Source organism: Salmo trutta, chromosome 33 (genome assembly GCF_901001165.1).
Source record: "Salmo trutta chromosome 33, fSalTru1.1, whole genome shotgun sequence".
NCBI lineage: Eukaryota > Metazoa > Chordata > Actinopteri > Salmoniformes > Salmonidae > Salmo > Salmo trutta.
In genome coordinates, this window is record NC_042989.1 from 43,445,211 (window position 1) to 43,456,840 (window position 11,630).

At 46.9% G+C, this 11,630-nt stretch overlaps 1 protein-coding gene across 1 annotated transcript; it reads right to left on the reverse strand.

Moving 5' to 3' along the window:
* Positions 1 to 2,235: 2,235 nt before the first annotated feature.
* neff2 (neuronal intermediate filament family member 2) lies at positions 2,236 to 11,630 on the reverse strand. Its single transcript, XM_029731017.1, has 3 exons — positions 10,427 to 11,630; positions 6,276 to 6,400; positions 2,236 to 4,549 (listed from the first exon to the last, which is right to left on the reverse strand). Exons 1-3 carry the CDS (start codon positions 11,459 to 11,461, stop codon positions 4,498 to 4,500), a joined length of 1,212 nt encoding a protein of 403 aa, XP_029586877.1. The 5' UTR covers positions 11,462 to 11,630; the 3' UTR covers positions 2,236 to 4,497.

Sequence of the window (11,630 nt, forward strand, 5' to 3'; positions counted from 1 at the left end):
AACCAGTTTATAACAGCAATAAGGCACCTGTGGGGTTTGTGGTAAATGGCCAATATACCACGGCTAAGGGCTGTGTCCAGGCACTCGGCGTTGCGTCGTGCTTAAGAATAGCCCTTAGCCGTGATATATTGCCCATTTACCACACCCCTTCAGGGCTTATTACTTAATTATATGCTGGTACAAAATACATGTTCAACAGTGATTGTGAATGGGACCTTTTTAGGGTTTGTTTGCTATTTTAAAAAGCCTATTTCCTCTTTACAGATGATCCCACCGTTGTCATAGGAGCTGGATGTTGTGATGCAGTTTCAACTGTTCTGCCTGCGGCTACGGAACCCTGACCTGTTTCACCGGACGTGCTTGTTGCACCCTCGACAACTACTATGATTATTATTATTTGACCATGCTGGTCATTTATGAACATTTTAACATCTTGACCATGTTCTGTTATAATATCCACCCGGCACAGCCAGAAGAGGACTGGCCACCCCTCATAGCCTGGTTCCTCTCTAGGTTTCTTCCTAGGTTTTTGGCCTTTCTAGGGAGTTTTTCCTAGGGAGTTTTTCCTAGCCACCGTGCTTCTTTCACATGCATTGCTTGCTGTTTGGGGTTTTAGGCTGGGTTTCTGTACAGCACTTTGAGATATCAGCTGATGTACGAAGGGCTATATAAATACATTTGATTTGATTTTGATTGTGATGTAGTGGTGTGAAGGACTATACATATGGATTGGGTTGCAGTGAACATTGCTGCAGTGAGATGTATGAGCACAGCGTTTTTAATTTGTAATATTGGGAGGTCGTAAATAAACAGGTCATGTTTTGTTTGGATATGAGTTACCAGGACGTCGGAAATAAGACGTCTCTTTGGCAGGTCGGATTCCTTGTTGAATATTGACTTTTTTTCTTTCTTTTTTGAAGTCTACAAGACGTTATGTTGATGTAAAAAAAAAAACTTAAAAAAACCTTTAAAAAACAACCAAAATCTGCCCGTCGTACAACGACCTGTGCCTGCTGGGTTGTGTTTGATTAGGAGTTGTGGATATTGTGTCTCTCGTCCCCTCAGTGGGTTGTGTTTGATTAGGAGTTGTGGATATTGTGTCTCTCGTCCCCTCAGTGGGTTGTGTTTGATTAGGAGTTGTGGATATTGTGTCTCTCGTCCTTCCCCCAGTGGGTGCAGTATGTTAAGGATATGCACTGCTGCATCCTGCTGGCTGGATGGAATCGTGCTGATACAACAATGCAGCACTGAGTCGCCAACACGTTGCATTTTCACACGGCTGCCTGCCAGGAGCAGGGGTTTGTGGGATATGCTGCAGCGCTGCTCTTTGTCTGACCCATATGTAAGGTATGTGCTCTGTATATATATATACACTGTAATTAACATATAGTCTATACCCACACACAACATATATATATATATTTATACTGTAATTAACATATAGTCTATACCCACACACAACATACATATATATATGTATATATACTGTAATTAACATATAGTCTATACCCTATATATATATATATACTGTAATTAACATATAGTCTATACCATATATATATATATATATATATATATATATATATATATATACTGTAATTAACATATAGTCTCTACCCTATATATATATATATATATATATACTGTAATTAACATATAGTCTCTACCCTATATATATATATATATATATACTGTAATTAACATATAGTCTATACCATATATATATATATACTGTAATTAACATATAGTCTCTACCCTATATATATATATATATACTGTAATTAACATATAGTCTATACCATATATATATATATATATACTGTAATTAACATATAGTCTCTACCCTATATATATATATATATATACTGTAATTAACATATAGTCTATACCATATATATATATATATATACTGTAATTAACATATAGTCTCTACCCTATATATATATATATATATACTGTAATTAACATATAGTCTCTACCCTATATATATATATATACCCCCAGATCCCTGGAAGGATTCTCTTTTCATTAACCAGGTCACCTGTACTGTTATCTATAGTCGACACATTACATCGCCCTGGATGGGTCACTATATCAGAGGAAGACAGAAAGAAGCTCTTCTACTTTAGTAATAAAGAGGTCACCAAAGCCTACAAGACATGCTTTTGTTTGACCCGACACCTAGAATAATTCAATCACATTATAAAAAAAAATATAAAACAATTTCCTCAATCATTTGCAGTTCAGTTATATAATTTTATTCAGCAAGGCCCTTACAGGTATACCACGCATACAGGTATACCACGCATACAGGTACACCACGCATACAGGTATACCACGCATACAGGTATACCACGCATACAGGTACACCACGCATACAGGTATACCACGCATACAGGTACACCACGCATACAGGTATACCACGCATACAGTATAAGGTGCAGACTTGGGATAGTTTCAGATCTAAGTTATTCTTCAGTTGTTTAACTGTTTATTTGTAGCTTGTAGGTTCAGACCAGCCTGAAATCCAGACCTGTTTTGTGCTAACCTTCCACTCCTAGTACTCCGTGTCATATGCCAAACATGTTTGGTACGACAAGGAGCGGCAAGGAGTGGGATGTTAGCACAAACAGACTGGTACCCAGGCTAGGTTGGGAAAGGCCTTACAGAACAGAAAAGGGCTAACAGAAGCTAACAGAGCTGTGATCTCTAAGATCACAGGGAGAAACCAGTAACTAAGCATTAATAATATAGTCTTACATGACATTTCCTTACCCACAGCTTCTCATACATACGGGCAAGATACCGCTTGGCTTAGTATTTATGTTTCGTGAACAACATGCCAAAAACAAATGTATTGTCTTATCTTCGCCTGACTGAAGCTCGTGGTAATTTCATAAGAGGATGGAAATATCATGAAAGAGTAACAGAGAAGGAAAGGTCAATAAACTTTTAAGGTTACTGTTCCACTGGCTACGTAACCAGGGACGCTGATCAGTTCAGGATCAATATCCTGTTGATAGAGTTCCACATCAATATATTCCTAATCAATATGCCCACAACAGCGTTCTATCGTCATGACAACAACACACCGATACAATCCAAGCATCCAAAGGCTAAATTACATTTTCATAAAGTCCTCCTTTACAAACAATTGGTCAAATGTTTGCACAATGGGAGGGGGGACGGGAATAGTCAAATGAAAATGTTAAGCCTGATGCTTGGATATTATGGCGACGTAGCCCAGATCTGTTTCTGCTGGTGTGACAGAGACCATAAGCCGATGACAAGGCAGCACAAACTGATCTGGGACTAGGCTAATGGAGGAGGGGGGGAACTCTAGCAAGGGGATATTTCTCACAGGCTTAGCTGTACGAGCTAATGCAGTGCAATCTATCTCTCAGCAGTCTTCTGCCTGGTGGCCATTTTGTTGATGTGTGATGTCACAGCATCAGTGTGGAGAAGAAGGGGGACCTCTTCATCGTGGACCTCTTGTGTAGAACAAGGGCACATCTGTCTTCGGAAGGATGACGTTCGGGACGCTTAGGGGGGGCTGTTCAAGATTAGGGTGGTACTAGATTAGGGTGGTACAGTGGGGATGAGTTGTGGGGTGGTATGGGGAGGGAGGTCTGGGGTTTAGGTAAGGGTGGGGTAGTATGGGGTCTAGGTAAGGTGGGGTAGTATGGGGTCTAGGTAAGGGTGGAGTAGTATGGGGTTTAGGTAAGCTGGGGTGGGGTAGTATGGGGTTTAGGTAAGGGTGGGGTAGTATGGGGTTTAGGTAAGGGTGGGGTAGTATGGGGTTTAGGTAAGGTGGGGTAGTATGGGGTCTAGGTAAGGGTGGGGTAGTATGGGGTCTAGGTAAGGTGGGGTAGTATGGGGTTTAGGTAAGGTGGGGTAGTAGGGAAGGAAGGTGTGGGGTTTAGGTAAGGCTGGGGTGGGGTAGTATGGGGTTTAGGTAAGGTGGGGTAGTATGGGGTTTAGGTAAGGGTGGGGTAGTATGGTGTCTAGGTAAGGGTGGGGTAGTATGGGGTTTAGGTAAGGGTGGGGTAGTATGGGGTCTAGGTAAGGGTGGGGTAGTATGGGGTCTAGGTAAGGGTGGGGTAGTATGGGGTCTAGGTAAGGGTGGGGTAGTATGGGGTTTAGGTAAGCTGGGGTGGGGTAGTATGGGGTCTAGGTAAGGGTGGGGTAGTATGGGGTTTAGGTAAGGGTGGGGTAGTATGGGGTTTAGGTAAGCTGGGGTGGGGTAGTATGGGGTTTAGGTAAGGTGGGGTAGTATGGGGTTTAGGTAAGGTGGGGTAGTATGGGGTTTAGGTAAGGTGGGGTAGTATGGGGTTTAGATATGGGGTTTAGGTAAGGGTGGGGTAGTAGGGTAGGGTGGTAGGGGAGGAAGGTAAGGGTGGAAGGAGGACCAATGGTAGGGCTATACAACTAAAGAATATGGTTTAGGGTATTGAGATATTGGGGTTGAGGGTTATTGGGGTTCAGGGTGAAGAGGTTTTAGTTCAGGGCAGAGAAGGTCAGCCTGAACTCTTCTCCCTCCAGGAGTTTCCTGTGGAGAAAATATATATTATTGTGCTGGTCGTACCATTGTGCTGGTCGTACCATTGTGCTGGTCGTACCATTGTGTTGGTCGTACCATTGTGCTGGTCGTACCATTGTGCTGGTCGTACCATTGTGCTGGTCGTATTATTGTGCTGGTCGTATCATTGTGCTGGTTGTGTCATTGTGCTGGTCGTACCATTGTGCTGGTCGTACCATTTTATTGGTCGTATCATTGTGCTGGTCGTATCAATGTGCTGGTCGTACCATTGTGCTGGTCGTACCATTGTGCTGGTCGTATCATTGTGCTGGTCGTACCATTGTGCTAGTCGTATCAATGTGCTGGTCGTATCAATGTGCTGGTCGTACCATTGTGCTGGTCGTACCATTGTGTTGGTCGTACCATTGTGCTGGTCGTACCATTGTGCTGGTCGTACCATTGTGCTGGTCGTATTATTGTGCTGGTCGTATCATTGTGCTGGTTGTGTCATTGTGCTGGTCGTACCATTGTGCTGGTCGTACCATTTTATTGGTCGTATCATTGTGCTGGTCGTATCAATGTGCTGGTCGTACCATTGTGCTGGTCGTACCATTGTGCTGGTCGTATCATTGTGCTGGTCGTACCATTGTGCTAGTCGTATCAATGTGCTGGTCGTATCAATGTGCTGGTCGTACCATTGTGCTGGTCGTATCATTGTGCTGGTCGTATCATCGTGCTGGTCGTGTCATCGTGCTGGTCGTACCATTCTGCTGGTCGTATCATTGTGCTGGTCGTACCATTGTGTTGGTCGTGTCAATGTGCTGGTCGTATCAATGTGCTGGTCATATCATTGTGCTGGTCGTACCATTGTGTTGGTCGTGTCAATGTGCTGGTCGTATCAATGTGCTGGTCGTATCAATGTGCTGGTCGTATCAATGTGCTGGTCGTACCATTGTGCTGGTCGTATCATTGTGCTGGTCGTATCAATGTGCTGGTCGTACCATTGTGCTGGTCGTACCATTGTGCTGGTCGTATCATTGTGTTGGTCGTGTCATTGTGCTGGTCGTATCAATGTGCTGGTCGTGTCATTGTGCTGGTCGTGTCATTGTGCTGGTCGTGTCATTGTGTTGGTCGTATCAATGTGCTGGTCGTATCATTGTGTTGGTCGTATCATTGTGCTGGTTGTGTCATTGTGCTGGTCGTATCAATGTGTTGGTCGTATCAATGTGCTGGTCGTACCATTGTGCTGGTCGTATCAATGTGCTGGTCGTACCATTGTGTTGGTCGTGTCATTGTGCTGGTCGTATCATTGTGCTGGTCGTGTCATTGTGCTGGTCGTATCAATGTGCTGGTTGTATCATTGTGTTGGTCGTATCATTGTGCTGGTCGTGTCATTGTGCTGGTCGTGTCATTGTGCTGGTCGTACCATTGTGCTGGTCGTATCAATGTGTTGGTCGTGTCATTGTGCTGGTCGTACCATTGTGCTGGTCGTATCAATGTGTTGGTCGTGTCATTGTGCTGGTCGTGTCATTGTGCTGGTCGTATCAATGTGTTGGTCGTATCATTGTGCTGGTCGTATCATTGTGTTGGTCGTATCATTGTGCTGGTCGTATCAATGTGCTGGTCGTGTCATTGTGCTGGTCGTATCAATGTGTTGGTCGTGTTTGACAGTAAGCATTTCATTGTGTTGTGTATTCCTTGCTGTATACTGTGCGTATATGTAATTTGATAGTGGCTGAGCCAAGTTTAAGGTTACCTGTATGCAGCTATCTCAATGTCCAGAGCCATTTTAACATTGAGAAGGTCCTGGTACTCTCTGAGGTAACGAGCCATCTCCTGCTTAGCCTCGTTGATGTCGCACTCCAGATCGTTTATCCTCACCTGAAACAAACCATTTAACCTGAAACAAACCATTTAACCTGAAACAAACCATTTAACCTGAAACAGACCATTTAACCTGAAACAGACCATTTAACCTGAAACAGACCATTTAACCTGAAACACACCATTTAACCTGAAACAGACCATTTAACCTGAAACACACCATTTAACCTGAAACAAACAGACCATTTAACCTGAAACAAACCTTTTAACCTGAAACAGACCATTTAACCTGAAACAAACCTTTTAACCTGAAACAGACCATTTAACCTGAAACAAACCATCTAACCTGAAACAAACAGACCATTTAACCTGAAACAAGCCATTTAACCTGAAACAAACCATCTAACCTGAAACAGAAAATTTAACCTGAAACAAACAAACCATTTAACCTGAAACAAACCATTTAACCTGAAACAAACAGACCATTTACCCTGAAACAAACCATTTAACCTGAAACAGACCATCTAACCTGAAACAGACAATTTAACCTGAAACAAACAGACCTTTTAACCTGAAACAAACCATTTAACCTGAAACAAACAGACGATTTAACCTGAAACAAACCTTTTAACCTGAAACAGACCATTTAACCTGAAACAGACCATTTTACCTGAAACAAACAGACCATTTAACCTGAAACAAACCATTTAACCTGAAACAGACCATTTAACCTGAAACAAACAGACCATTTAACCTGAAACAGACCATTTAACCTGAAACAGACCATTTTACCTGAAACAAACAAACCATTTAACCTGAAACAAACCATTTATCCTGAAACAAACAGACCATTTAACCTGAAACAAACCATTTAACCTGAAACAAACAGACCATTTGTCCTGAAACAAACAGACCATTTAACCTGAAACAGACCATTTAACCTGAAACAAACAGACCATTTAACCTGAAACAGACCATTTAACCTGAAACAGACAATTTTACCTGAAACAAACAGACATTTAACCTGAAACAAACCATTTGTCCTGAAACAAACAGACCATTTGTCTTGAAACAAACAGACCATTTGTCCTGAAACAAACAGACCATTTGTCCTGAAACAAACCATTTAACCTTAAACAGACCATTTAACCTGAAACAAACAGACCATTTAACCTGAAACAGACAGACCATTTGTCCTGAAACAAACAGACCATTTGTCCTGAAACAAACAGACCATTTGTCCTGAAACAAACAGACCATTTGTCCTGAAACAAACAGACCATTTGTCCTCACCTGAAAAAAAAAAAAAAAAAAAAAAAAAAATCAAGCCCATAAAACAGCAAGTTTGTGTTCCAAATGATACACTAACTGTTCCCTATATAATGCACTACCCTGGACCAGAGCCCTATGTAGTACACTATATGGGAAACAAGGTGGCATTGAGATGCAGCCCAGGTCTCAGACCAGGTCTTTATTATTCTAAATATAGAAACAGTGGAAGGACATATTCAGCTGAATAACAGCTTTGGTGTGACCTTCCTCTGTCATTTTGTCTCCTTATGGAGCGGTCCATGAATACTGACAAACCTTGGAGACCATGACCTTCTATACCTCGAACACGACGACTCCCTGCACAGACTGATCTATTACTGCTGAGGAGAGGGGAGGAGAGGTGGGGGGAGGAGAGGAGGAGGAGGAGGAGGGAGGAGAGGTGGGGGGAGGAGAGGTAGGGGAGGAGAGGAGGAGGAGGAGGAGGGAGGGGAGGAGGAGGGAGGAGAGGAGGGGGGAGGAGGAGGACAGGCAGGGGGAGGAGAGGTAGGGGAGGAGGAGGGAGGGGAGGAGGGGGGAGGAGGAGGACAGGTAGGGGGAGGGGTGGTAGGGGAGGAGGGAGGGGAGGAGGGGGGAGGAGGAGGACAGGTAGGGGGAGAAGGAGGGAGGGGAGGAGGAGGGAGGGGAGGAGGGGGGAGGAGGAGGACAGGTAGGGGGAGGAGAGGTAGGGGAGGATGAGGGAGGGGAGGAGGAGGGAGGAGAGGAGAGGTGGGGGGAGGACCGGTAGGGGAAGAGGATGGAGGCGAGGAGGAGGAGAGGAGAGGTGGGGGGGGGAGAGGTAGGGGGGGAGAGGTAGGGGAGGACAGGTAGGGGGAGGAGGAGGGAGGAGAGGAGGAGGCGGGAGGAGAGGAGAGGAGGAGGAGGGAGGGGAGGAGGAGGGAGGAGAGGTGGGGGGAGGAGAGGAGAGGTGGGGGTAGGAAAATAGAGGTAGGGGTAAGAGAGGAGAAGTGGTGGGAGGAGGAGGGAGGGGAGGAGAGGTGGGGGGAGGAAAGGAGAGGTAGGGGTAAGAGAGGAGGAGAGGTGGGGGGAGGAGAGGTGGGGGGAGGAGAGGAGAGGTGGGGGTAGGAGAGGAGAGGTGGGGTAGGAAAGGCGAGGTGGGGGTAGGAGATGAGAGGAGAGGTGGGGGTAGGAGATGAGAGGAGAGGTGGGGAGAGGAGAGATGGGGGGAGGAGAGGAGAGGTGGGGGTTGGGGAGGAGAGATGGGGGTAGGAAAAGAGAGGTGAGGGTGAGGGTTGGGGAGGAGAGGAGAGGTGGAGGTAGGAGAGGAGAGGTGGGGGTAGGAGAGGAGAGGAGAGGAGAGGTGGAGGTAGGAGAGGAGAGCTGGGGGTAGGAGAGGAGAGGTGGGGGTAGGAGAGGAGAGGAGAGGAGAGGTGGGGGTAGGAGAGGAGAGGAGAGGTGGGGGTAGGAGAGGAGAGGTGGGGGTAGGAGAGGAGAGGAGAGGTGGGGGTAGGAGAGGAGAGGAGAGGTGGGGGTAGGAGAGGAGAGGTGGGGGTAGGAGAGGAGAGGTGGGGGAGGAGAGGAGAGGTGGGGGTAGGAGAGGAGAGGTGGGGGTAGGAGAGGAGAGGTGGGGGTAGGAGAGGAGAGGAGAGGTGGGGGTAGGAGAGGAGAGGAGAGGGTAGGAGAGGGAAAGTCTGGTGCAGTGAAACACTTTCCATAAAGAGCAGGGACCAAATCAGAGTCATAGCAGCATCAGAGTTAGCTACCCCGTGTGCTGCTAGCAGCCTGCTACTGCTCTTTCACATTATCACATTATCTACAAGAGTTTTATGTTCTTACCCCGGTTTGTAATGGTCACATTATCACATTCATACCTTTGTCACTGTGTACCTTATCTCCCTCTCAGACCATATACCTCTTCCCCCTGGTTCTGTACCTGTTCCCCCTGGTTCTGTACCTCTTTCCCCTGGTTCTGTACCTCTTTCCCCTGGTTCTGATTGATTGAGTGGTTCTGTACCTCTTCCCCCTGGTTCTGTACCTCTTTCCCCTGGTTCTGATTGATTGAGGGGTTCTATACCTGTTTCCCCTGGTTCTGATTGATTGAGTGGTTCTGTACCTCTTTCCCCTGGTTCTGATTGATTGAGTGGTTCTGTACCTGTTTCCCCTGGTTCTGATTGATTGAGTGGTTCTGTACCTGTTCCCCCTGGTTCTGATTGATTGAGTGGTTCTGTACCTCTTTCCCCTGGTTCTGATTGATTGAGTGGTTCTGTACCTCTTTCCCCTGGTTCTGATTGATTGAGGGGTTCTGTACCTGTTTCCCCTGGTTCTGATTGATTGAGTGGTTCTGTACCTGTTCCCCTGGTTCTGATTGATTGAGTGGTTCTGTACCTCTTTCCCCTGGTTCTGATTGATCGAGTGGTTCTGTACCTGTTCCCCCTGGTTCTGATTGATTGAGTGGTTCTGTACCTGTTTCCCCTGGTTCTGATTGATTGAGTGGTTCTGTACCTCTTTCCCCTGGTTCTGATTGATTGAGTGGTTCTGTACCTGTTCCCCCTGGTTCTGATTGATCAAGTGGTTCTGTACCTCTTTCCCCTGGTTCTGATTGATTGAGTGGTTCTGTACCTGTTTCCCCTGGTTCTGATTGATCGAGTGGTTCTGTACCTCTTTCCCCTGGTTCTGATTGATCGAGTGGTTCTGTACCTCTTTCCCCTGGTTCTGATTGATTGAGTGGTTCTGTACCTCTTTCCCCTGGTTCTGATTGATTGAGTGGTTCTGTACCTGTTTCCCCTGGTTCTGATTGATCGAGTGGTTCTGTACCTTGTACTTCGTGACCTCTTTCCCCTGGTGCTCCTCCAGCTCCTCCAGCTGTTTGTTCAGCGACTCGATGACGTTCCGCAGGGCCTCGATCTCAGAGGAGCGTGATTGGAGCAGCCGGCGGTATTCCATGGTCTCCTCCCGGATAGAGCGTACCGCCTCGTTGTTCTTCGATGCCATCTCCGCCACTGACTCAAACTTCCCCCGGTACCAGTCTTCGGCCGCCTGCATGTTTTTATTGGCCAGCCGCTCGTATTGCGCCCGGATCTCCTTGAGTGCCGCAGACAGGTCTGGCCTGCTCACCTCCATGTCAACACACACGTTAGCCGCCACTACTTGGGCCTGCAGCTCCGCCTGCTCCTCCACAAACACCTTCTTCAGGAAGCCCATTTCCTCGGCCAGGGAAACAACGCTGGCCTCTGCATCGCAGTTAGACAGCATGGCCCGCCCCACTTCTTCCCGGGCCCTCTGCAGGGCCTCCTCCGCATCCGCACGGCACTGCGCCTCCTCCTCATAGCGCTCCTTCAGCTGCCCGTACACGTCCCTCAGGTAGTCCCTCTCTGCCTCCATGCGCATCTTATCTCCTGTCTTCTGGTCGATTGCAGCCCTGAGGCTCCGGGCTTCACCCTCGTAGAGCCCCTGAAGACGGGACGGGTCCCTCTGCCTTCTCCTGAGAGCCTCCAGCTCTGCCAGAAGGGCCCGGTTCTGCTGCTCCAAGCGCCTCACCTTGTCGATGTAGGTGGCGAAGCGGTCGTTGAGGCCCACCAGCTGCTCCTTTTCCTGGCTGCGGAGCCCCAGCAGCTCTGTGTTGAGGCTGGAGGCCTGGGCCAGGTCTATCCGTGTAGACGCATCCGGCAGTGAGGAAGAGGCCGGTGGACGCAGGGTCCGCTGCTTTCCAGCCGCCAGGCCCAAAGCTCGGGAGGAAGAGGAGGAGGAGTAGAGAGAGGAGTACATTAAGGATTTGGTGGTGGAAGGTCGAGAAGAGCCTCGGTAGCTGTCCCAAGTGCGGCGATAGGAGATATAAGGATCGTAGCTCATGATGGATTTTTTGTTGTTTTTTTTTTTCAAGATTTTTTTTTGTTGGTTAATGTAGGATGTTTTATTTTTGTTTCAGATGTTATTTTTTTTTTAAAGTCCCCCTTGTTCTGCAGACCATCGGTGAGGAAGAGCTAGTGTCTTGCACTGCACCAGCTCAACGACGCTGCAG

What these genes read in the sequence shown, in the direction of transcription:
- neff2 (XM_029731017.1), bottom strand. Translation starts at nt 11,461, where the DNA reads ATGAGCTACGATCCTTATATCTCCTATCGCCGCACTTGGGACAGCTAC. An exon ending in AAGAGGTCACGAAGTACAAG is followed by an intron (nt 6,401 to 10,426) that starts GTACAGAACCAC and finishes GGTTTGTTTCAG; the next exon opens with GTGAGGATAAACGATCTGGA. An exon ending in ATTGAGATAGCTGCATACAG is followed by an intron (nt 4,550 to 6,275) that starts GTAACCTTAAAC and finishes TTTTCTCCACAG; the next exon opens with GAAACTCCTGGAGGGAGAAG.